The sequence below is a fragment of the Oncorhynchus mykiss genome, chromosome 10, assembly GCF_013265735.2.
Source record: "Oncorhynchus mykiss isolate Arlee chromosome 10, USDA_OmykA_1.1, whole genome shotgun sequence".
In the NCBI taxonomy this organism is placed as follows: domain Eukaryota; kingdom Metazoa; phylum Chordata; class Actinopteri; order Salmoniformes; family Salmonidae; genus Oncorhynchus; species Oncorhynchus mykiss.
The window spans coordinates 52,311,689-52,339,066 of NC_048574.1; the positions used below are offsets into that span (position 1 = coordinate 52,311,689).

The window sequence follows — 27,378 nt, forward strand, 5'->3', positions numbered from 1 at the left end:
CTGTTGTTGTTGTATTACAAGGGATGAAACAAATAAAGTATAACATTGCAGGTAGAGAAAATCACTCTAATCCCATAGGTCCTGTGAAGGGAAGTGGGAGGGAGATAGATAGTTACATCCCACTGGACTCCTCTCTCTTGTCCTAGATGTATTGCATATGAATGATATTCTTAAAATGCACCTTCACCTATAAATGCCATCCAGAATAGTTGTCATGTTAATTTTTTTAAAATGTTGAATATGTTTTTTATTAATATTATTTTAAAATAAATAAACCGTAAATTCACTGTTGTAGTTTCTTTTCATAAAAAATACAAAAAGGAAAGAAATTAGCTTTTCTTTGGAGAACTGCCTGGAATAAGCTATGTCTGCTTAAACAACAAGGCCTTGTATGGCATTCACATCCGCAAAGGTACAAAGTAACTATTGAACTTTGTTGTATCTATTTAGTACACATTGATTTACTGTTCTAGCTGCCTGATTTGTCAGTGACAAAATTAAGATTACACAATTGGTAATTATGCATTTGCAAATTTTATTTAAAAGTGTTTATGTGGAGAAAGTGTCAACACTGTCAGTACCGCCCTGTTCGCGGTGTAGAAGACTGGTTTTAAATGTTGGTGTGCTTGTGTTATGTTATTTTCCATATGAAAAGTCTTTAAAATAATATAAAAAAAACGAATACAATTTTTCTGACAGTCTGACCAAACATACATAAAGCATACAATAGCTGGCACAAAGATTTAGATTTCATCAGAATGAGTGAAATCTAAATAATATGCCATTAATATGATGACTTATAGTTAATCAAATATTAGTCAAATTCAATAAAATAGGAATTATTTTCAGAGGCAATATAGTAGCACATACACTCTGTTAAAAACATTTGGCAACAAAAGGGAAACGATCCTTTACAAATGTTCATATTGTCTTTATAAAGTTCCCTTTATAGATCCAGAGACAGTCAGGTAGTATAAACTCTCATTTAGCTAGTCTGGCTAAAATTCTATAATATAAATACAGCGCTTAGGGGCTCTATTCAATCTGTGTCGCTGAAGCGTTAGAAATATAAAAGTAATTTCAGACTGAGCCGACATACGCAGCGTTTACCATGAATGTAGTCTCCGCTAATGCAGGAACATTGCCTTTACATTTCAATCACCCTGTAATGCTGACCTTCTGCGATACGGATTGAATAGAGCCCTTAAACTGACTATTATATTAAACAGAGTGAGTAAAAACACATCCCTTTAAGTATCGTATGTAAAAACCTTTCTTCCTTTATGATCTTTACTGGTCTGAGACCCAGGGCTACCTCTGGAAAGCTACAGGTAACTGCCAAAATAAAGGAGACGCCAACATAAAGAGTCTTAATAGGGCATTGGGTCACCACGAGCCGCCAGAACAGCTTTAATGCACCTTGGCATATATTCTGTCTGGAACTCTATTGGAGGGATGCAACACCATTCTTCCACGAGAAATTCCATCACTTGGTGTTTTGTTGATGGTGGTGGAAAACGCTGTTTCAGGCGCCACTCCAGAAACTCCCATAAGTGTTCAATTGGGTTGAGATCTGGTGACTGAGATATATATATACATTTACATTTTAGTCATTGAGCAGACGCTCTTATCCTTATCTCTTATCCTCTTACACACACACACACACCCTCTAAACCCCATATGCATCTTTATTTTTCCCCCCTTTTTCTCCCCAATGTCATGGTATCCAATTGGTAGTTACAGTCTTGTCCCATCGCTGCAACTCCCGTACGGACTCGGGAGAGGCGAAAGTCGAGAGCTGTGCATCCTCCAAAACACGACCCCGCCAAGTCGCACTGCATGCGCCCAGCCCACCACAGGAGTTGCTAGAGAGCGAAGGGACAAGGACATCCCGGCCAGCCCAACCCTCCCCTAACCCAGACAACGCTAAACCATGACGCTGGGTCATCCGGTCGCAGCCGGCTGCGACACAGCCTGGAATCAAACCAGGATCTGTAGTGACACAGCTAGTGCCTTAGACTGCTGTAGGCAAGTAGGCCTAGTGGTTGGAGCGTTGGACTAGTAACCGAAAGGCTGCAAGATCGAATCCCCGAGCTGTCAAAGTAAAAATCTGTCGTTCTTCCCCTGAACAAGGCAGTTAACCCACTGTTCCTAGGCCGTCATTGAAAAAATAATTTGTTCTTATTAACTGACTTGCACAGTTAAATAAAGGCCAAATAAACAAGGACTCAAAGAACAGCAGTAGTGGAGTGCAGCGCTGCAGACAGAAATCTGGGAGCAGCAAGCCCATGGTCTCTCTCTCTCCTGGGTCATGTTCATTAGGCACCAAACGGAAGAAGAAGGACTGAAACATAGAGGAACTACTAGGACTTGTCCAAAAATAAACTAACATTTTTGTTTTCTGTTGTAAATGGTTTAAAAATGTTTTTCCATTACATGCCCTAACAAACACAACCCTGTCGGAAGGTCTGTCACCCGGAGAGCTCAGTCCCTCAGGTCATGAACTGTGTGTATCCCTCCGCCCCGGTTACTATGACGTCCATCCAGATCCTCATGGCCTCTGGAGATGGGGCCACCATAAAGTAGAGCCGGTCGTGAGTCTTCACACAGAAGGTCAGCGACGGGTTGGGGCTCTGGAGAGAGAGAATGGGAGAGGGAGAGGGGAAGGAAAATAAAATAAAGTATTATCAAGGTGAAAAATACTTTGTGGAAAATAGTATATTGTGAACACTCACAGTCACTCTAAATTGCACCATCAATTCAACTTTATTTGACAGTGTGTTAATTATCACAAAATTACTAAGAATATAATTGGTAACTTGTCTTTGAATATTAATACATTTAGTTGACAAATAAGTTAATTACTTACTCTCTTTGTCGGGAGCTCTTACACACACTCTTCTGTGATTTGAAAATTCACATATATCTCCAGTAAATAACATCTAGTAAGAGCATTCTTTGCAAAAATGCGACATTCTTGTTAATTACCTTTAAAGTATTTATAATTGATTTCAAACCAAATATTAATATTGCAATAAAACAAAACAAAATCTGTACATTAACTAGTAAAAAAGTGATCATACATTCAAAATAAATTCAGAACTATCTCAGAAAGAGGACTGAAGAATGTAATGACAATGTATTGAGTATTGAGCTGTAGCGGATAGAGTGAAGGGTTCTGTACCTTAGTGGCACTGCGCAGGTGATCGTAGTACACTTCCTCTATAGCCTGAAAGTAGATCAGTCCTTTCAGCTTGGACTCATGCTTATCTGAGAGAATAAGAGAAAAAAACTGTGTTTTAAGTTGTCTCAGAGGAGAGAAGGGAGAATCACAGTATTTCATAGTCTTATGCTGATGCAATAACAGGCCTTTCGGTTTCAGTATGAACTCAGACAAAATAACACGGAATTTAATTGTGTCAAGCTTTCTTGCTGCTTCAAGGAAAAAATAAACATAAGAAATCATGAAATGAAGATATTGTAGCCGGCTACTTTGTGAATCTACCCTATTTTTCATTGTACTGTATTGAATTGAATTGGAATTCAACAAGAATTTCTGTTTTTCCTACATACTCAATGGTCAAGTGCAGTCCAAAATATAAACTGCAAATGAATTAATAAATATACTTAAAATAAGTCTTAGGATGGATGTGGAACTGTCTAAAAATGCCCTTAATTAAGAAAACTGAGTTTAATAGAGCCAAACTGATATTGGAGTTAATAATTCATTCTCCCTCCTGTGTGGCAAAATAAGGATTTTTATATACAGTACCAGTCAAAAGTTTACACATACTTACTCTTTATTTTGACTATTTTCTACATTGTAGAATAATAGTGAAGACATCAAAACTATGAAATAACATATATCGAATCATGTAGTAACCAAAAAAGTGTTAACCTCTTGAAGCTCATTTTTATGTTTGGAAAAATGACGTTCCCAAAGTAAACGGCCTATTTCTCAGGACCAGATGCTAGAATATGCATAAATTTGACAGATTAGGATAGAAAACACTCTAAAGTTTCCAAAACTGTCAAAATATTGTCTGTGAGTATAACAGAACTGAAATTGCAGGCGAAACCCTGAGAAAAATCAAACCAGGAAGTGGCTTCTATTTTGAAAACTCCATGTTCCATAGCCTCCCATTGCTCCATTTAAAGGGATATCAACCAGATTCCTTTTCCTATCGCTTCCTCAAGGTGTCAACAGTCTTCAGACATAGTTTCAGGCTTTTATTTTGAAAAATGAGCCAGAAAGATAACATCGCGTCAGGTGGTCACATGAGTTTTGCTCGCGCAACAGAGTATGGACAGCCATTTCCTTTCCCTCTCCTACTGAACAAGACCGTTGCGGTTGATATATTATCGATTATATATTTTAAAAACAACCTGAGGATTGATTATAAAAAACGTTTGACACGTTTCTGTGGACATTACGGATATTATTTGGAATTTTCATCTGGTTGGTCATGACCGCTCTTTCCTGTGGATTTCTGAACATAATGTGACAAACAAACGGATGTATTTTGGATGTAAAAATAATCTTTATGGAACAAAATGAACATTTGTTGTGTAACTGGGAGTCTCGTGAGTGAAAACATCCGAAGATCATCAAAGGTAAACAATTAATTTGATTGCTTTTTTGATTTTCGTGACCAAGCTACCTGATGCTAAGTGTACTTAATGTTTTGTCATGCGATCGATAAACTTACACAAACGCTTGGATTGCTTTCGCTGCAAAGCATAATTTCCAAATCCGAGATGACAGGTGGATTAACAAAAGGCTAAGCTGTGTTTTGCAATATTGCACTTGTGATTTCATGAATATCAATATTTTTTGTAATATTATTTGACTGTATATTATATTTTTTGACTAATATTATTTGACAGCGGTTGCTGATGACAATTGTCCTGCTTAAGGGATGGGTAGCGTCAAGAAGTTAAACAAATCAAAATATAATTGAATATAATCAAAGTAGCCACCCTTTGCCTTGATGACCGCTTTGTACACTCTTGGCATTCTCTCAACCAGCTTCACCTGGAATACTTTTCCAACATTCTTGATGGGGTTCCCACATATGCTGAGCACTTGTTAGCTGCGTTTCCTTCACTCTGCGGTCCAACTCATCCCAAACCATCTCAATTGGGTTGAGGCCGGGTGATTGTGGAGGCCAGGTCATTTGATGCAGCACTCCATCACTCTCCTTCTTGGTCAAATAGTCCCTACACAACCTGGAGGTGTGTGGGGTCATTGTCCTGTTGAAAAACAAATGATAGTCCCACTAAGTGCAAACAAGATGGGATGGCGTATAGCTGCAAAATGCTGTGGTAGCCATGCTGGTTAAGTGTGCCTTGAATTCTAAATAAATCACTGACAGTGTCACCAGCAAAGCAACCCACACCATCACACCTCCTCCTCCATGCTTCCCGGTTGGAATCTCACATGCGGAGATCATCCATTCACCTACTCTGCCTCTCACAAAGACACAGCGGTTGGAACCAAAAATCTCAAATTTGACTCAAATGAAACCAAAGGACAGATTTCCACTGGTCTAATGTCCATTGCTCGTGTTTCTTGGTCCAAGCAAGTCTCCTCTTCTTATTGGTGCCCTTGAGTAGTTGCTACTTTGCAGCAAGTCGACCATGAAGGCCTGATTCACACAGTCTCCTCTGAACAGTTGATGTTGAGATGTGTCTGTTACTTGAACTCTGAAGCATTTATTTGGGCTGCATTTTCTTAGGCTGGTAACTCTAATGAACTTATCCTCTGCAGCAGAGGTAACTGGGTCTTCCTTTCCTGTGGCAGTCTTCATGAGAGACAGTTTCTTCATAGTGCTGGATTGTTTTTGCGACTGCACTTGAAGAAACTTTCAAAGTTCTTGAAAATTTCAGGATTAACTGACCTTCATGTCTTAAAGTAATAATAGACTGTTTGCTTATTTGAGCTGTTCTTGCCACAATATGGACTTGGTCTTTTACCAAAAAGGGCTATCTTCTGTGTACCACCCCTACCTTGTCACAACACACCTGATTGGCTCAAATGCATTAAGAAGTAAAGAAATTCCACAAATTAACTTTTAACAAGGCACACTGCAAAGCTGTCCTCAATGCAAAGGGTGGCTACTTTGAAGAATCTCAAATATAAACTGTATATATTTGTTTAAAACTTTTTTGGTTAATACATGATTCCATGTGTGTTATTTCATAGTGTTGATGCCTTCACTATTATTCTACAATGTAGAAAATAGTAAAAATAAAGAAAAACCCTTGAATTAGTAGGTGTGTGTAAACTTTTGACTGGGACTGTGTATATATATATATATATTTATTTATCCATATTCAGCCAGCGAGGCGCTTTAGTGTACATGGAAAACAAAGAAAGCAGACCAATAGCTGACAACAATTAAAAAGCAAATCCTTTGAAACCCATCCCACTTTCTCTCTTTCACCATCTTGCCTTTTTTGATTAGCCAAATCTGCTTCGTAATGAGATAAATGTTTTTGAAGATGTTGTGAGTTTGGTTCTGTTAGTCACGACCAAGCCAGCCAGGAGCTAGCCTAGCCTCTTTGCCTCCCTTAGAAATGCACAGCACCAGAAAGTATTGCAGCTTATTTCATCACCATCATCATCGTCAGGAGTGAGGGGGTGAAAAGGCTAGGCGGAAGTGATCCGAGAGAGGGAGAAAGAGAGAGAGGAGTGGAGATTCGGAGAATAGGGCAGAAGTGGGCAAACCACACCATAGGGAATAGGGTGCCATATCTTATCTTCGGGGCTACATAACAGAAATCTGTCATTAACCCACTAATAGAGTGGTTAGGCCATTGCCTCTTTCCTATGTGGTTCATAGAAATAAATGTTGTGATTACTAATTAAGGAATGGCTTCCTTCCTCACCAGCATAGTAGGAGAAGTTCCTCTTGAGGCGGTCGAAGACAAACCAGCGTTTCTTCCACGACTTGATCTTGCCACCCATCTTGACCAGGTGTCCCTTGCACATCTTCTCTGAGAGGATGACGTAGGGACAGGTGTCTACGTTGTGACCAGATGACTCCACGTGCGAACGCAAGTCAAACTCCTCCTTCCTGATGGGTAGGTAGCGTGTCATGGGGCGGGCCTGGGAAGAGGACAGACAGGGAGGTGAAGAACATGACTTTATTATCATAGAGACACTTATATGTGTCTGTTTCCTTAATCCAAACCCCCCCAGACACACTAACACACACCCCACAAAGAGGCTTCACCATAAAATTAGAATGACTAGTATGGATATCCCGTTCAAATAAATGGTTTGTGATGGGTGGACCGAAGGCCATGTTGAGTGTGCCCATGAGTATTCTATTTCAACTGTAGTGGTCTGAGGCTTGGCTATGTCCCTTTTAGTAATTCTATTTTTATGTCTATCACCATGTGAATGAAAGTTCCATCCATATACTGCACAAGCTGAGGCAGCAGTGTAGTGGGGAGACTTAATATGTATGATAATATAAGTATTACTTAACTAGGCACACCAGGTGCACCTTCATCATCCCAGAGTATGTTTGTTTAGTTTCATTGTTCATGGCAGAAAATATAGACAATTAAACCCAATCAACTAAAAGCACGCGTGATATATATCATACTTTAGCGTGAACCCTCTCTCTCTCTTGCACTCTCTCCCTTCTCTCCCTCTGTCTTTCTCTCGCTCTTCTTCCTTCAAACTCTCCATTCCCCTCCCTCTCTTTTTATTTTCTCTCTTCACTCACCGTTTGATCTTCCCACCCTCACTCCCCATTTCTTGTCTTTCCTTCTCTCCACCCCCCTCTTTCTCCATTCTTCCTCCCCTCCATCCTGTCCTCCTCTCCTGCTGCGTTGTTACACTAACCTGAGAGAAGTGCTTCTCTCTCATCTTCACCTCCTCCTCCACCAGTCTCTGCCTGTGGGTCGTCTCGTCCTGCAACCTCCTCTCGGCCTCCTCGCGCCTCCTCCGCTCCTCCTCCAACATCTGCCTCCGCGCCTGCACCTCCCTCTCCTGGGGACAGGCGGGAGGAAAAGAGAGGAGAACAGATGGAGAGAAGAATGGAGGAAGGGAGAGTGGAGTAATAGAGATGAGAGAGACAGGAAGTATAGACATGTTAGTAGAGTGCAGGACGTAAACAATAACAAGGTGAATGGTAGGGTCAGGGGAAATAAGGGTTAATGATTGAGAGTGAGACACATAGAAGAGAATAAGGGTGTTGAGACAACTAAAATTCAGTTGCACTGTAGTAGAAGGAATCTCCATTTGCCATAATTATCTGTAGGTTATATGCTCCATTGGTGTTGGTGGGAGACATGTTGTTTGTACACACTCTGCTCTCAACCAGCCTGGCTTTCTCCTGCTGAGCCTCCTTCAACATCTTCTCCATCTCCTCGATCCTCAGGGCCTCAAGCCCACTGCCACTACATGGAGAAAGAGAGATGTTATGTTACTACTACACAAGGAGTGGGGGGGTGAATCTCAAATTAGATGTTTACTACAGTACTGCACTGGGAATGAGAAGTAAATAAAAACATGACTCCAAATCCAACATTCTACAAACAACAAAGCTCCAAAGCAGAACCAGTTACCAGAGTAGCACTCCTCTGTGGATAACATTCAAGAAGCTTTTGTACAACACTATGGAACTGCTATTATATCTGCCTCAGTTATATATGAAACAGTTTCTACTGTAGTATCTTCCCCGGGGGAACTCCATAAACAATTCAAACAGGTGAGGTTCTCCTTGCCTACCGCTTGAGTGGGTTGGCATAGCAACAAGCTAGAGTAAAACTTGTTGTCAAGGGAACAGACGTGTAACAAAACATGTTGTCAGGGGAACAAAAGTGAACACAGTGACCCCTCATCGTCAGGGACACAGAGAGGGCAGATTTGAGTGTTCCCATGGAAACAGACTGAGTTGCCGTGGTATCCCCGTCTCTCCCCTTCTCGTCTCTCACCTTTCTGGAGAACAGGCAGAGTTGTTGCCGGTGGAGACGGAGGTCTCGACGCTGTCAGAGCTCTCCAGGCTGAGGGTGTCGTACTGCGGGTCCCCTGAGGGGGGTGTCTGGTGGTGCAGGATTGAGTGGTGGACCATGGGAGAAGGGCCTGTGGGTGGAGGTGAAAACAGGACAGTGAAATGGTTATCTAATGTCTGCAGCGCAAGCACCACCCAGTGGTACTGAGATGTCATAGCAGGCCATTGTTTAGACCTGACAGAGGCCAGGATATTTGTAAAAATGTCAACAGTGAAGAGGCTACTCTAGGATGCTGGCCTTCAAGGCAGAGTTCCTCTGTCCAGTGTTTGTGTTCTTTTGCCCATCTTAATATTTAATTTTTATTGGCCAGTCTCTTTGCAACTCTGCCTAGAAGGCCAGCATCCTGGAGTCGCCTCTTCACTGTTGACGTTGAGACTGTTGTTTTGCGGGAACTATTTAATGAAGCTGACAGTTGAGGACTTGTGAGGTGTCTGTTTCTCAAACTAGACACTATAATGTACTTGTCCTCTTGCTCAGTTGTGCACCGGGGCCTCCCACTCCTCTTTCTATTCTGATTAGAGAGAGTTTGCGCTGTTCTGTGAAGGGAGTAGTACACAGCATTGTACGAGAGCTTCAGTTTCTTGGCAGTTCCTCACATGGAATAGCCTTCATTTCTCAGAACAAGAATAAACTGATGAGTTTCAGAAAAAAGTTAGTTATTTCTTGCCATTTTGAGCCTGTAATCGAACCCACAAATACTGATGCTCCAGATACTCAACTAGTCTAAAGAAGGACAGTTTTATTGCTTCTTTAATCAGAACAACAGTTTTCAGCTCTGCTAACATAATTCCAAAAGGGTTTCTAATGATCAATTACCCTTTTAAAATAATAACTTGGATTAGCTAACACAACATGCCATTGTAACACAGGAGTGATGGATGCTGATAATGGGCCTCTGTACACGTATGTAGATATTCCATAACAAATCAGCCGTTTCCAGCTACAGTAGTTATTTACAACATTAACAATATCTACACTGTATTTCTGATCAATTTAATGTTATTTTAATGGACTAAAATGTGCTCTTCTTTCAAAAACAAGGACATTTCTAAGTGAACACAAACTTTTGAACGGTAGTGTATATAAAATAATAAAAAAATAAATAATATATAATAGTAAAAACATGACATTTCACAACACATTAAGTGTGTGCCCTCAGACCACTACTCAATTACCACAAATCTACAACACAAAATCCATGTGGACATGTTTGTATAATGCATATGTTATCGTGTGTGCATGCGTGTGTCTGTGACTGTCTCTTCACAGTCCCCGTTATTCCATAAGGTATATTTTTACTTGTTTTTTTTTAATCTTATTCTACTGCTTACATCAATTACCTGATGTGGAATAGAGTTCCATGTAGTATTGGCTCTATGTAGTACTGTGCACCTCCCATAGTCTGTTCTGGACTTGGGGACTGTGAGTAGATCTTTGGTGGCATGTCTTGTGGGGTATGCATGGGTGTCTGAGCTGTGTGCTAGTGTTTTAAACAGACAGCTTGGTGCATTCAACATGTCAATACTTCTCACAGATACAAGTAGTGATGAAGTCAATCTCTCCTCTACTTTGAGCCAGGAGAGATTGACAATTGTAATTTTCCTAAATCCCTCTTTGTGGCACCTGACCACATGACTGGACAGTAGTCCAGGTGTGACAAAACTACGGCGTGTAGGACCTGCCTTGTTGATAGCATTGTTAAGAAGGCAGAGCAGTCCTTTATTATGGACAAACTTCTCCACATCTTAGCTACAGTTGCATCAATATGTTTTGACCATGACAATGTACAATCCAGGGTTACACTCAACTTGCAAAATTTCCACATTATTAATTACAAGTTTTAGTTGAGGTTTAGGGTTTAGTGAATGATTTGTCCTAAATACTATGATTTTCAGTTTTTTTTTATATTTAAGACTAACTTATTTCTAGCCACCCATTCTGAAACTGACTGCAGCCTTTTGTTAAGTGTTGCAGTGATTTCACTTGCTGTGGTAACTGATGTGTATTGTGTTGAATCAGATGGAGTACAATAAATAATCTTCTTCTTTTTCAGATTTGCAACAGTGCATTAAGCTATTACTTTGCTTTATTTTAACTAAGGTCTGGAACATTGTCAAGAGCACCTACACGTGCCAAACATCTGGGCAACTCTGAAACAACTATCTGTAAAGGACATATTAACAGCAGTGTCAGATGAGAAAGCATGAAATACTCAGACAGATATTTAGCAGAGGAAATATTTACATCTATATCATTCTTCTATCTACAGTGCATTGGATGCAGCAGTTAGCTAGAATGCTAACGCTCAATGATATACAGTGCATTCGGAATGTATTCAGACCCCTTGACTTTCTCTAAATTTTGTTACGTTATAGCCTTATTCTAAAATGTATTAAATTGTTGTTTTTCCTCATCAATCGACACACAATACCACATAATGACAAAGCAAAATGTGCCTTTTACTGAGGAGTGGCTTCCGTCTGGCCACTCTACCATAAAGGCCTGATTGGTGGAGTGCTGCAGAGATGGGAGAACCTTCCAGAAGGACAATCATCTCCACAGAGGAACTCTGGAGCTCTGTCAGAGTGATCATCAGGTTCTTGGTCACCTCCCTGACCAAGGGTCTTCTCCCCGATTGTTCAGTTTGGCCAGTCGGCCAGCTCTAGTAAGAGTATTGGTGGTTCCAAACTTCTTCAATTTTAGAATGATGAAGGCCACTCTGTTCTTGGGGACCTTCAATGCTGCAGAAATGTTTTGGTACCCGTCCCCAGACCTGTGCCTGGATGTACAATCCTGTCTCGGAACTCTACAGACAATTCCTTCGACCTCATGGCTTGGTTTTTGTCCTGACATGCACTGTCAACTGTGGGACCTTATAGAGACAGATGTGTGCCTTTCCAAATCATCTCCAATCAGTTGAATTTACCACAGGTGGACTCCAATCCAGTTGTAGAAACATCGCAAGGATGATCAATGGAAACAGGATGCACCTGAGCTCAATTTTGAGTCTCATAGCAAAGGGTGTAAATAAGGTATTTCTGTTTTTTATTGTTATTACATTTGCAAGAATTTCTAAAATCCTATTTTCGCTTTGTCGTTATGTGGTATTGTTTGTAAATTAATGAGGGAAAAAATGTATTTAATAGATTTTATAATAAGTCTGTAACGTAACAAAATGTGGAAAAAGTAAAGTGGTCTGAATACTTTCTGAATGCACTGTATGGCTCTGTTGATGCCATATTGATCCAGACATTTTGGAGGGCTATATTTTTGCATCATAGCCACAGCTGGTCTGAATTCTGTGTTATAGGCACGAATACAAAAAAAACATACATTTGTCTAGAGCATAGGGGCCACTAGGAAGAAAATACCCACTACCTGTTGGACTGTCTACAACTGGGGAAGGTTCAGAGTTAGGTGGGAGGGACTCTGTGAAACCACAATGTAAGAACAATTTAAGTGAAGAACAACGGCACCCTTTTAAGTGCAGCATTCTACTATATGAGGCATTTTATCTGGTTTTGCATTTATTTTACTTAAACTTTATTTCAACAGAGAGTCATATTGAGACCCAGGTCTCTTACAAATTAATCCTGCTGTATACATGCAATTCATCAAACAATTTCCCAACAGTTTCCCCCTACAGTTGATCTTTTCTCCAACAACATCATAGTTTTGGTTTTAGTCTCAGAGGTACGGTAACGTCCATGGTCTTTTGGCTATGAGGGAATTATACTGTAGAAGTGGGAGAAGCAGTGATGTGTACTAGTAAACTCAACAAAAAAAGAAACGTCCTCTCACAGTCAACTGCGTTTATTTTCAGCAAACGTAACATGTGTAAATATTTGTATGAACATATCAAGATTCAAGACATAAACTGAATAAGTTCCACAGACATGTGACTAACATAAATTGAATAATGTGTCCCTGTACCAAGGGGGGTCAAAATCAAAAGTAACAGTCAGTATCTGGTGTGGCCACCAGCTGCATTTAGTACTGCAGTGCATCTCCTCCTCATGGACTGCACCAGATTTGCCACTTCTTGCTGTGAGATGTTACCCCACTTTTCCACCAAGGCACCTGCAAGTTCCAGGACATTTCTGGGGGGAATGGCCCTAGCCCTCAACCTCCGATCTAACAGGTCCCAGACGTGCTCAATGGGATTGAGATCCGGGCTCTTCGCTGGCCATGGCTGAACACTGACATTCCTGTCTTGCGGGAAATCACGCACAGAACGAGCAGTATGGCTGGTGGCATTGTCATGCTGAAGGGTCATGTTAGGATGAGCCTGCAGGAAGGGTACCACATGAGGGAGAAGGATGTATTCCCTGTAACGCACAACGTTGAGATTGCCTGCAATGACAACAAGCTCAGTCCGATGATGCTGTGACACACCGCCCCAGACCATGACGGACCCTCCACCTCCAAATCGATCCCGCTCCTGAGTACAGGCCTCGGTGTAACGCTCATTCCTTTAACGATAAACGGGATTCCAACCATCACTCCTGGTGAGACAAAACCGTGACTTGTCAGTGAAGAGCACTTTTTGCCAGTCCTGTCTGGTCCAGCAACGGTGGGTTTGTGCCCATAGGCAACATTGCTGCCGGTGATGTCTGGTGAGGACCTGCCTTTACAACAGGCCTACAGCCCTCAGTCCAGCCTCTCTCAACCTATTGTGGACAGTCTGAGCACTGATGGAGGGATTGTGCGTTCCTGATGTAACTCGGTAGTTGTTGTTGCCATCCTGAACCTGTCCCGCAGATGTGATGTTCAGATGTACCGATCTTGTGCAGGTATTGTTACACGTGGTCTGCCACTGCGAGGACGATCAGCTGTCCGTCCTGTCTCCCTGTAGCACTGTCTTAGGCGTCTCACAGTACGGACATTGCAATTTATTAGCCTGGCCGCATCTGCAGTCCTCATGTCTCCTTGCAGCATGCCTAAGGCACGTTCACGCAAATGAGCAGGAACCCTGGGCATCTTTCTTTTGGTATTTTTCAGAGTCAGTAGAAAGGCCTCTTTAGTGTCCTAAGTTTTCTCAACTGTGACCTTAATTGCCTACCGTCTGTAAGCTGTTAGTGTCTTAACGACCGTTCCACAGGTGCATGTTCATTAATTGTTTATGGTTCATTGAACAAGCATGGGAAACAGTGGTTAAACCCTTTACAATAAAGATCTTTGAAGTTATTTAGATTTTACGAATTATCTTTGAAAGACAGGTCCTGAAAAAGATGTTTATTTTTTTGCTGAGTTTAGATGGAACCAGACAGGGGAAAGGGAGGGGCTCTGTTACCTTTGCTCTGCAGTGACAGCTGTCTCCTGGTGTCCATCACCATGTCTGGAGGGCCTGATGCCGACAGCTCCCTGGACACCAGCTGGAGACCCTGGGAGGGGACAGAGAGAGTTGGGAGTTATGAAGAGGTATTACGTATACATGTAGAATATAATAGAGAATATCAGAATATAATATGGAATAGAATATAATAAAAGAGAAGGGAAGAGCATAGAGTAGAATGAAATAGTTCCTACCACCATGATCTATGGGTAGAGGATGTATAAGAGAGTCCCTTACCTTGATGGGTGTGCTTCGGCCCAGTGTAACCCCATTGGACTGTGGAGGGCTGGCAGTACCATTGACACTACTAGAGCGTGATGCTGTCTGACCTACATCACCATCTGGTTTTGACCGGTACACCTGAAGACAAGACCAGAGGAGTCAGACAGGTGACCAGAAGAGGTCTCCATGACACAACCGGAGACCAAGATGACTGATGTCAACAATCACCAACACTGGCCAGCAACCCAACCCTAATCAAAATGCCAAACATAATATCAGGAAATGAAATAAAGAATAGAACAAATAGCGTAGTAGATTAAAGCAAAGAGAGGCGAGAGGTTTACCTGGCTAGGTCTGCGTGAGGAGTGAGACTTAGCAGGGAGAGGGGGAGGGCATGACTGGTGGTGGGGCTCCCCTGCTGACATTATGTCCTGGTACCAGCGCTCTAAGTTAAGGGCCGGGTTGTGAGGTCTAATCCACTCAGGCTGGCTCTGAGAGGGGTGGGGTGGTGCAGAGAGTCCAGGCAGAGGAGAGCAAAGAAGGAGAGCAACAGAGACAGGATGAGAAGCATAAAAGAGGTAGGAGGCAGGAGAAATAAGAAGTAATAGAACGGAAATTACTTGATATGAGTAATATAAAGCTGATGGCGAATACTTTCTTTTACCCAGACAGTAATAGAAACCATTCATAACATAGTGAATAAAGTAAAGTATTTTCAGAACATTCTATGCGCAAAAAGGTTGGTCCATTCACCAAAAACTACATTCTAACCACACTATATGAAAAAGGAGAAAGGTCAGTTTATCTATAGCAAATCCCAAGATAACTTCATCCACAATACATTTTATTCCATATCTCCATAAACCATATAAACATGGTCTACGTGTGACAGTCTGAAAGGTAAGAGGGGTTTAAAGCCAGGAGGGAGGCACACACCTCAACTGAGATAGTGGGGGAGGTGTCACATGGAGTTGTGTGGCAGGAGAAGGCAGCGTCAGCGAGCGCAAGCTGGAATGACTGGATAGAAAGTGCGGGGGAGGGGCCAAGTTTCTGCATCCCCAACATCTGGCTTAACTGACTAACTGTGACGTATTCCTTTACAAAGATAGTCAACACACAAATGCGCACAGACACAAACACAAGGCAAAGGTTGTAGGTATTGGGAAAGAGCAGAGAGAGGTAGGAATGTTAACCAAGGTTATATGTCCAAGAAAGCCAACAGAAACAGAGGGAATAATAGAAAGTAGGTGGTATATTCTACCTCGCCGGGCAGAGCTGCTGCAGCAACAGTGAGAGAGAGGCAGTGAGGAGCAGGGGAGGTAGAGTAGGTCGGGAGAGGACCACCGCTCCCATACATCTTATAGACATCAGCGAGCCTGAGGTACTCCTGCATCAACACCAACAACACAAGCACACACAAGTTGAAATAAGGGATATATTGTATACCTAAAGACAAAATACCCTTACATTCCCATACATTTTTTTTTTTTTTTACATTTGAGTTATTTAGCAGACGCTCTTACCCAGAGCTACTAACAGTAGGGAATGCATACATGTTTGTACTTTTTTGTACATCCCCCCCCCCACACACACACACTTTTCTATTGCTATCCTTGTGGGGACCAAATAATTGATTCCCCCCTATTTCCCTAACCCTGAATCTAACCTTAACCTTTAACCTAACCATAACCCAAACTCTAACCCCTAACCCTAACCTTAATTCTAACCCTAACCCTAATTGTAACCCTAACCCCTAAGCCTAAAATTGCATTTTTCCTTGTGGGACTGGCAAAATGTCCACCCTGAATAATATCCCTTGTTTTACTATCCTTGTGAGGACTTCTGGTACCCACAAGGGTAGTTAAACAAACACACACACACACACACACACACACACACACTCAGAGATTCCCACACACATGCACAAGTTCCTAAAATTAATTTTGTATTTGATCATTATCACACAAAAAATAACTCACCTCAAACTACAGTACAGGTACTCATCACAAAGGGTAAAGGTAAGCCAGCCAAGCCACAAAAAACAAACAGACACTTGGTCCAAACACACTGGATCCAACGTCACAAATTGAGACAACCCCAACACAAACGATACAAATGTAGATGCAGAAACATTCAGGCACAGGCCACCTTGTCATAAGACACACCTACAGACTAATACAAACAAGGAATTATTTTTCAAGCTTCTCAAAAACACATATTGGGGCGGCAGGTAGCCTAGTGGTTAGAGCGTTGGACTAGTAACCGAAAGGTTGCAAGATCAAATCCCCAAGCTGACAAGGTAAAAATCTGTCGTTATGCCCCTGAACAAGGCAGTTAACCCACTGTTCCTAGGCCGTCATTGAAAATAAGAATTTGTTCTTAATTGACTTGCCTTGTTAAATAAAGGTGAAATATTCCTCTCATTTCCATTTATCTTAGTGGACACAAGACAAATGCAGAGCAAGCCAGGTAGGATACATCCCCAAAGGAAGGGGGATTGTGGGTAGTGTAGTCAGGCTGCATTATGGGTAGTTTAGTCAGTCCACATGAGTCAGTGTGTTTACCTCCTGTGGCCTGGTGGGACAGAGGTCAGGGGAGGGGGTGTATGAGGAGGAAGAAGAGAAGGAGGCAGGAGGAGGGCAGGGAGGATGTGGAGGAGGGACAACCTCCCCCTGTACCAGGTCAGGTTCGCTGATATGCAGCACTGGTACTTCCTGTTTTCAGTAAAAGTTTTCAGTCAAACGTGTACTCAAAAGTCTATGGTTTAACCTGTTACCCTACTATTGTAAATACACTGTCAACAACACACACTAACCCTAATGACTATCCTCTATTCATTACAGCAACACAGCAGTAGAAAAGCCTTCACCTATATAATTTAGACTAGAGTCCAGCTTGACAAACATAGCTGATCTCCTCTCAGTAAGAGAGGCCAGCTCAGTGATGTCAGCAATTTACACTAACAAGAGTCCTCAGCATCTCTGAGGTACTGCGGCCTCACTTGTTAGTTGTCAGGCTTGTGGGTTGTTTTTTATAGATCCCATGACTCTCTAGGAAACAGTGACGGTTGCTGCTGAGTGGACTATTTATTATTATTATCAATATAAAGAGAGATTTAAAGGCAAACAAAAAGTATATGTGCCGAAGAGGTAAAAAAAAGCTGAGGCTTGTAAGGCACACCTTTCAAATTATTCTAAAACAAAAACAAACAAAAATTATCTAGATTTTTAAGCCTAAGAAACAAATAATTAAATAATTGAAATACTATCTGTACAAATCAAGATGAATTCAATTCAATTCTCACCTCTTTCATGGTGCTGCAGGGCTTGGGGAAGCTCCGTCCTCCTGTCAGAGTGTGGTATCTCTTCTCCAGAGTAGACAGCCTGTCCTTCTCTTTATGAAGCAGCTGTAGGGCCAGGGTCCTGTCTTTACCCATCCTCTCACAGTCCTGAGCTGCCTGCACCCCTAGCTGGTTGGCCTGCACCTCCAGAGCACCCATCTTCTCCTAAAGAACAAGGTGCACTTCGCTTTACATCCCATCTTACAATGCAAGCTCAAAGGATTTTTTAATTCCATACTTTTTCCATGATGGTATGACTATTATCGCTCTCACACTATTGTCCCAACCTGAACCATACTGAACTAGTTTTGATATTTTATTTTCTCATTGTCCTTTTCAGTACGGTATTAGCAACTGTGGTGGATGCTTAAAAACCTCTTAAGAATCGTACCCTTTTTAAAAACAAATTGCCTAAAATGACACCCAAATCTAACTGCCTGTAGCTCAGGGCCTGAAGCAAAGGATATGCATATTCTTGGTACCATTTGAAAGGAAACACCTTGAAGTTTGTGGAAATGTGAAATTAATGTAGGAGAATATAACACATTAGATCTAGTAAAAGAAAATACAAACAAAAAAACATGCGTTTTCTATATATTTTTTGTTCCATCATCTTTGAAATGCAAGAGAAATGCCATAATGTAATATTGCTGTTTAGCCGCAATTTAGATGTTGGCCAATAGATGGCCAACATCTAAATTGTGTGCAGTTTCAGATTGATCCAGTGAAGCATTGCAATACTGGACAATATTATGTCTGCCCAATGTGCCGAATTGGTCAATTGATACATTTTCAAGTACATAACTATAGAGAACATACAAAAATGATATGGTATGCTATGGTAATAAAGTATTTAAGTTTACACACTCCCAGGAATGTCATACATGATGGATCATTAGCTTAAACACTAACTTTCACACATCTAGATGGCCAGGCGGGGTGGGTGTGGAGCCAGAGAAAGCAGGGGTTCAAACTGTAGAACTCAGTTCCTACATTTTAATATAAAAATTGATTTTATAAAAAAAAAAACATGCTACATTTTATCTCTGGGACCTTCCGGATGACAAATCAGAGCAAGATTACTGAATATAAGTACATTATTTACCTTCAGAGGTGAATGTATCATGCCAGTTGCCATGATAAAAGTTTGTTGATGTTGTGCACTCTCTTCAAACAATAGCATGGTATTTTTTCACTGTAATAGCTACTGAAATTGGACAGTGCCGTTAGATTAACAGGAATTTAAGCGTTCTGACCATATAAGACATGTCTGTGTCCTGGAAAGTTTGTTGTTACTTACAATGTCATGCTAATCACATTAGCGCAACTATCCCAGTATAGGGACACCAATCTCGTAGAGGCTAACAACTAACCAGGCCAGCGTATTACAGTTCAGATCAGTGGTGTGAAAAGGGTTCATCATGACCAATATGGTGTAGACTACTGTGTAGCAGTGTGTCCTGTTCTACCTTTCTCTTGGCCACGCTGCGGTGGTACTCGGCCCTTTCCAGGAGTAGCTGTCTGCTGAGCGTCTCCTTCTCTTCCTCCAGACCGCTCTCTCTCTCCAGCTGACGGAACTCCAAGTCCTCAAACTGCTTGGTCCCCACCTCAAGCGCATCTGCCTCCTACAGGTAGACAGATGGACCAACAGACAGATCAAATCAAATGTTATTTGTCACATACACATATTTAGCAGATGTTATTGCGGGTGTAGCGAAATGCTTGTGTTCCTAGCTCCAACAGCGCAGTATCTAACAAAAAGAGCTGCGATGTCTGTCGGTGCCATCTTGCATCTTGCCAGAGACACAGACACAAACAGACGGACAGACAAGAGGCAAGACAGACACACACCAATTCAAAATGGGGAGGTCTTATTCACTGACAATCAGAAGTAATAACAGCATGAAAACATGTTCTCGGATTTAAAAAAAATCCTATAGCAGGCAGCTAGTTATTTCATTAGTAAAGTACATTTTTATATGGTATTGCAACATACATAGCAGAAAGGGCACAGTATACTTCTAGGCTACTTCACAATAATTTTTTAAAATACAACAAGCACATGCAAAGCGATACAACTTCCAAAGTCCTGAATGAAGTTCAGTGTCCAAATGTCCTTTCATTCACAGCTTTGATATGCTTGCTCTTTTCCAAGGCAATACATTTAAGCAGTTGCTGGGTACTTTCTGGGTCCCTTTGATATTTTAAGTAGCAATTGAGCACCAACATTGCATTTAAAAGCCTGTTATGTTCAATGAAGTGCCATTTAATATAGACCACATGTAAAATTATATAAAATTGTTCCAAGATTCAACATTTTGGCATGTCCCTCTGTGTACCCTCTGTGACTTCTAGGAAATTGATTGATTTAATGAATTGATTTAATGTTTCAATATGGTGAAATATTCATAAAAAAAAATCTAAAGAAACATTAAATATCTAATAGTAAAATCATAGTGGTTTTGGTTCTGCTCTTTTTAGCCATTTTCTGGAGTTTTTTGGTGGAAAACTGAAATGGGTCAATGCAAAAACTAGTTTTTTATTAAGTTGAACACATGCCCTTTCTGACAGAATGTTAAAGTTATGTGAATTAAAACGCCTTCTTTTCATTAAGTTACACTACCCAAAATGGACTCATTTCGTGGAAAGGCCCAGCTCTATTTGTTGAGGATGGGTGATGTTTTGTAAGGGGTTCTGACAGTATGACTGTATGATGTGTTATGATTGTATCTGCTGTACTTCAGGTGTTTCTGTCTGATTGTATCCCATGGTTTGTTATGACTCTGGAGTCTGTTCTGTTTTGGGGCATCTAGTTCTAGTATTCAAGTTCTAGTGTTCTACAGTTTTCTAGTTGTAGTATTCTAATTCTAGTGGTCAAGTTCTAGTGTTAAATTTCTAGTGTTAAAGTTCTAGGGCTCTATTTTAACAAACCTATCGCAATGGTAAATCTTAGCGCTGGAGGTAGTGTTATAGGTTCAGGGGGCTGTCAGAAATATTTTAGATATCTTCAGAACCGGAAATATGGGAGTGGTAGCTGGCAGTGGCGCGAAAGGGCTGGGTTTTTTATGAATAAACAAGTTGTGGGTGAGTTGAGGCTTGGCCCCTCAACCGCCAATCAAAACGTGCTCCATGGCTAAATAAGTAGCTGCTTCAAGTTGTGTATTTACTGTATTTTATGTATTGCTTTGTCATCAACTCCAATTAAAATGTTAGTCCCATTATAGCCTAGTTCGTTAAATAGCCTGCCCATATTTGCAAAATATGTTGAACATGTTTTCAGTCCACATTGTCCTAATTGCATTGCTTCAATATGGAAATACATTGTTAAACATAGATTATAACATTTGCACTGATATAGTGGCTAGGTCTACTGTACATTGCAGTCTGACATGCCAAACATACTCAATAAGCAAGATTAAATTCACTAGGCTATTGATAAAGCCTAAAAAGATAATGTATAATTCAAAAAAACAAAACAATAACTTGTTTTAAATAGGCTAGGTCTAAATACAGTTACAGGCACCATAACTGCTCCCCATGGGTGTATAATACAGACAACGCAACTGGATAAAGAGAAAGGCAAATATAGTGTTTTATAGCTATCATGGAACCATCTTACAGATCATATTTGCTCTTCTCCAGAAATAGCAGATGAAATTGCATTGTATTTCAGCCATAAACCCATAGACAGTGAATCCTTCTAATAAGTTTGGTTGTTAAAATCTCTTAGAGCGGAGATCCCGCTAGCGGGATAAAGTTCAACAACATCCGGTGAAATCGGAGCGCGCCAAATTCAAAATACAAAATCGTAATATTAAACATTCATGACAATAAAAGTGTCATACATGATTCTTTAGCTTAGAATCTTGGTAATCGAACTGCATTGTCAGAATTCAAAAAGGCTTCACGGCGAAAGCATAGCATTCGATTGACTGAGGACAGCGCCCCACAACAACATCCTTTTCACACCAGCACAAGTGACAAAAAATCACAAAATAGCGATAAAATAAATCACTTACTTTGACTTACTTACTTTTCCTCTGTTTGCAATCCCAAGGGTCCCAGCTACACAATGAATGGTCGTTTTGTTCGATAAAGTCCTTCTTTATATCCCAAAAACGCTGTTTAGTTGGCGCCATTGAATTCAATAATCCAGTCCTTCAACATGCATACAAAAGATTCCAAAAAGATACCAGCAATTTTTGTCCAAAGGAGTCAAACAATGTTTTTTATTATTCCTCAGGTTGTCTAATATCTAAATTAACGATAATATTTCAGACGGAGATTACTATGTTCAATAGCAAAGGAAAAGAACAAAGAGTGTGCCCACGTTCACGTGCGCAAAAGACTACATTTGCCCTGGTGCTCAACTTGGAACGACTACAAACACTTCTTAATTTAAAAAAAACAAGCCTAAAACCTTGTATAAAGACTGTTGACATCTAGTGGAAGCCATAGTAACTGCAATCTGGGAGGTGGAAATTAGAATCTTTCAATAGCATTGCATTGGAAGTCATTGTGAGCTCCAAAACAAACAATTCCGGATCAATTCCTCTGGTTTTCGCCTGCTATATCAGTATTGTTATACTCACTGACATTATTGTAACAGTTTTAAAAACTTCAGAGTGTTTGCTATCCAATTCTACCAATTATATGCATATCCTAGCTTCTGGGCTTGAGTAACAGGCAGTTTACTTTGGGCACGTCAGACAGGCGGAAATTCAGGAAACTAGCCTTACTCGCAGAGAGTTTAATGAAATTAAACAAAAAACAATCAATCTGTTTTTAAAACCAACAACAATATTTCTAAATATGGTAGGGTCAGAAGCATGGTATCATAAATTGCTTCTCTTGTTACATGGCACTGTGTGCACACGTAGGCCTAATGTCTTTATGCATTCATTCGCACAAAATACTAGGCTCCTGTCAGTTGTATCCTTGCTGATATGCAAGGCAGATTGTCACAGAAAACTGTCGTTGATATAACATTGTAGGATGACTGAATAGGGGCGTGTCTTTGGTAATCGGACGAGGGGCACTCTTTGAAAACACTAATTTGGCGTGTGCTAACATTTGTCCTATTTCACACATGTACAAGTGTGTATGTAAAGTATACGCATGTGTATGTTGGAAATGTTGTTTGCGTATCCAACATTCCCTGAGATACTCTCGGAGAATGGGGTCACGGCAAGAGTCTGCCATTATCAACGGCTGTCCTGGAACAATAAGGGTTAAGTGACTTACTCACGGTCACAGGGTCAAATTTTCCACAATTTCAGCTCTGGGATTCAAACTAGTGACGTTTCTGTTGCTGGCCGAATGCTCTAACCGCTAGGCTACCTGCTGCCCTAAATGGGGATGGATAGCCTACTTGAACAAGCAAATGCAATTATGTGAATTGTGAATAATGAGGGCAAAAACTTTTCAAGGCACTCTAAGTACAGTCGTGGCCAAAAGTTTTGAGAATGACACAAATATTAATTTTCACAAAGTCTGCTGCCTCAGTTTGTATGATGGCAATTTGCATATCCTCCAGAATGTTATGAAGAGTGATCAGATGAACTGCAATTAATTGCAAAGTCCCTCTTTGTCATGCAAATGAACTGAATCCCAAAAAACATTTCCACATTTCTACATTTCAGCCTTGCCATAAAAGGACTAGCTGACATCATGTCAGTGATTCGCTCGTTAACACAGGTGTGAGTGTTGTCATGACGTTGGCCTGGGGGTAGGTTTATGACAGTCATAAATACCTCTTCACCCCTTTTTCCCCTCTCTACCCTACTGATGTTACATTTGCAAAACCCTTGGTTAACATAGAGATTCAGAAGGAAATGAACTATATTCTGGTAATCCGACCAATTGAACATATGCCGTGGTACTTAATGAATATGGTGTCAGTTCGGTGGTCATCGGAGACATTCTCATCAAAGATAAGATAACATAAAATCTACAGTGGAAAGTCTACACATCAGAGTTATCGGATTCACATGGAATTGTTGTTCAATTTAAATGTTTGAATATGAAATTATTCGTGATGGGATGAATTGTGATTTTAGCTTCTAAAATGTGAGATTTGGGTTTTCATATGGTAGGGCTCTGCTCAATCAGTGGCCCGCCCCTGTGAAGGGACATGGGCTATAAAACTTTTCAAACACGCCCTCCTCTCCCTTCCTATATAAAGCCTTGACGACAATATAACCTACTGTTCTGAGGATGTGAGGACGACGGTCCGATGTCAGAATGGTTCAGATAATAACTACAGAACGAAGCCAACATCAGCGTGAGCTTTGGTTGCAAATGGTATGAACTTTGAACTCTTATTCACTACAGAAGTGATACCTCCTAGCCGTTGAGTTAGCAACAGCAGATGCAAACGAGGGTTAGGAAGGAACAGACAGAGTATCCCGTCTACCACACAACGAAGTTACTACAACGTATACAATTGACCAGCAGAGACATTCTTCAAAGGACAAAGGACTCGGTTGGGCAACACGGCCTTCCATCTACCACCAACATACCGAAGCGCAGCTCAGAGTAAATATTTATTGCATTTTCCTTTTCCAAATGGGCGGTAATTTCGAGTGCATAAGATACTCTATTTACGATAGCACAGCTTCTCCCTGTGTCCCTCATTCTTCCCGCTCTTTCACTCAAACCCAGACCCTTTTCTTTTGTGTAACAAGCTGTCATATCTGTTCTGCCCGCTAGGGACGTTTTCCTTTATGACGTCATTTGTAATCAAGTTATGATTTAATTATGTGTATGTGTGATTAGTTATGTATTTAGTACATAAATAATTAAACGCTATTTTGTATTGATGATTCAACTTGTTAGCCAGGGTTCGTGCAGATAACCAAGAATTTACAATTTTCAGATGAGACGGAATTAAGATGACGATAAATATTGACTGCTATTGATGTAAAATATTACTAGGTCTTTAAGAGTTTATTCGGAAGATAACAGCTCTATAAATGTTATTTTGTGGTGCCCTGACTATATAGTTAATTACATTTACATGATTAGCTCAATCAGGTAAAATGAATTACGGATAAATTATTTTATAGAATAGCATGTCATATCACTTCATCTGGCATAGCCAAAGACACGACAGTGTTGACGAGGACAAGGCTGGAGATCACTCTGTCATGCTGATTGAGTTCGAATAACAGACTGGAAGCTTCAAAAGGAGGATGGTGCTTGAAATCATTGTTCTTCCTCTGTCAACCATGGTTACGTGCAAGGAAACCATCATCATTGCTTTGCACAAAAAGGGCTTCACAGGCAAGGATATTGCTGCCAGTAAGATTGCACCTAAATCAACCATTTATCGGATCAACAAGAACTTCAAGGAGAGCAGTTCAATTGTTGTAAAGGTATGTAAAGAAGGCTTCAGGGCGCCCAAGAAAGTCCAGCAAGCGCCAGAACCGTCTCCTAAAGTTGATTCAGCTGCAGGATCGGGGCACCACCAGTACAGAGCTTGCTCAGGAATCTCTCCTTCCATGGGCACTGTGCGTCATGGCTGGATATGCTGCGCTTCAGCTCTCAAAATCTATGCCATTATACACTGCGTAACCGTTAAGAGCTGCTTTTTGTGGGTCTTAAAACTTACAATTAGCACTGCATGAAATTTACACTGTTGTGCTTGGACACACCTCAAAGAACACACCTCAAATATTGCCACCCCTCCCACCTCAGTGCAAGTGAGCTTATGTTAGACAGATAAATTGCCGAACCTGGCATTGTGCTGGAAAATGCCAGTGCGCCAATTTTTAAATGTGAAATTGCAAACTAACGTGCGTTTGACACAGCCAAAAATACAGCCCCTAGTCTTCTAATTCTAGCGTTCTAGTTCTAGTGTTCAATTTCTAATGTTCAAGTTCCACTGTTCAAGTTCCACTGTTCAAGTTCCAGTGTTCTCGTTCCTAGTGTTCTAGTTCCTAGTGTTCTAGTTCCTAGTGTTTCTAGCTCTAGTTCCAGTGTTCTAGTTCCAGTGATCTAGTTCCAGTGTTCTAGTTCTAGTGTTCTACTTCTAGTGTTCTAGTTCTAGTGATCTATTTCTAGTGTTCAAGTTCTAGTGTTCTAGTTCTAGTGTTCTAGTTCCAGTGATCTAGTTCCAGTGTTCTAGTTCTAGTGTTCTAGTTCTAGTGTTCTAATTCTAGTGATCTATTTCTAGTGTTCTAGTTCTAGTGTTCTAGTTCTAGTGTTCTAGTTCTAGTGTTCTAGTTCTAGTGTTCTATTTCCTAGTGTTCTATTTCCTAGTGTTCTAGTTCTAGTGGACTAGGGTGTGTGAAGAGCACTGACCCTCCGTAGCTGCTCCTGTAACTGTTCCCTCAGAGATTCAGGACAGTTATGAACCTGGCTCTTCAGCTCACTGTACCCCTCATGAAGTCTCTCCAGCAGCTGCCGCTCAGTAGACACATTAGCCCTCCCCTAGAACACAAACCACATACACACACCATACACACACACCGTACACACACACGCACACACCGTACACACACACGCGCACACATCGTCCCAGGGAGAAACAAAACACACGGCTCAAAACCACGCCATGCAGCCAAGCAGCTTTAAAGAGAGGTCAAAGGCAGTAGGTGAGTGATGGGGTAGGAGGATTAGGGTGCCGGGGGTTAAGGTTGCAAGGCTTCAAGCATCTTTTTGAGTCAAAAGGAAAAAAATAAGCTGAAAAGTGTATAGCTATCAGTACTCAACACACTTGGCCATATAAATTAAGGTTGATCATTGATACTTTTATGTACAACTACTAGTACAAATTCTATGCACACTTGCATGCGTGCACGTGTAGGTAGCTGTGTAGCTGTGTGATCTGTTACTAGACCGGTCCTACCTTGTCTTTCTCCCTCTGGGTGGCCCTGTCCAGCTGGCTGAGTTTAGACTGGAGCTGAGAGATGATCTTTGTCTCTGCCTCGACCTGCTCCTGCTCAGCCTGCCTCTCCCCCTGCAGCAGAGCCCTCTCCATCTCCGCCTAGGAGGGACAGACAGGCAAACAAGACAACAGTGCTTAGTTTACAGTAACTCGGCCTAGACTCACAAAGAGCAAGTAGAAGCACAGCGGCAAGAAACCTGGAGAGGAACCAGACTCTAAAGTCCATCCTTAGCTGGCTGTATCAGGTAGAAGTTACTTCTCTTTTTCCTGTTACACACAAGTGACTTGCCTAATTAAATAAAGTTAAATATATATATATAAAGTTTGTAATAAAAAAGTGGGGTCACGGCCAGGGTCGTCATTGTATTGCACCCCTGAAGCAATTAAGGTTCAGCGCCTTGCTCAGAGGGCACAGCGAAATTATTATTTTTAAATGTTTGTTAGCTCCGGAATTCGAATCAGCCAACTTTTGGTTACCGACTCACAACGCTCTAACCTCAAGGCTACCTCCCGCAAAGTTAAGATTTAGTTTTGATTAAGTTGGTGGCAGCTCAGTTGCCA

General features: G+C 41.1%; 1 protein-coding gene across 13 annotated transcripts in view; it reads right to left on the minus strand.

Moving 5' to 3' along the window:
• Positions 1–511: 511 nt before the first annotated feature.
• Positions 512–27,378, minus strand: part of phldb1a (pleckstrin homology-like domain, family B, member 1a) — an 84,723-nt gene continuing 57,856 nt past the window's right edge. For 6 of the 13 annotated variants that reach the window (XM_036933338.1, XM_036933342.1, XM_036933340.1 and 3 more), the window contains 16 exons: positions 26,779–26,916; positions 26,232–26,360; positions 19,397–19,552; positions 17,892–18,092; positions 17,152–17,301; positions 15,849–15,974; positions 15,524–15,682; positions 14,932–15,078; positions 14,603–14,725; positions 14,324–14,414; positions 8,953–9,100; positions 8,325–8,415; positions 7,859–8,005; positions 6,892–7,111; positions 3,185–3,270; positions 512–2,633 (listed from right to left, as the gene is read on the minus strand). In XM_036933338.1, the coding sequence (XP_036789233.1) occupies positions 2,493–2,633; positions 3,185–3,270; positions 6,892–7,111; positions 7,859–8,005; positions 8,325–8,415; positions 8,953–9,100; positions 14,324–14,414; positions 14,603–14,725; positions 14,932–15,078; positions 15,524–15,682; positions 15,849–15,974; positions 17,152–17,301; positions 17,892–18,092; positions 19,397–19,552; positions 26,232–26,360; positions 26,779–26,916 (2,253 nt within the window). In that variant the 3' untranslated portion in view covers positions 512–2,492. The remainder of the gene's footprint in view (positions 2,634–3,184; positions 3,271–6,891; positions 7,112–7,858; positions 8,006–8,324; positions 8,416–8,952; positions 9,101–14,323; positions 14,415–14,602; positions 14,726–14,931; positions 15,079–15,523; positions 15,683–15,848; positions 15,975–17,151; positions 17,302–17,891; positions 18,093–19,396; positions 19,553–26,231; positions 26,361–26,778; positions 26,917–27,378) is intronic. The other 7 variants (XM_036933341.1, XM_036933339.1, XM_036933344.1 and 4 more) reach the window with 7 other exon arrangements.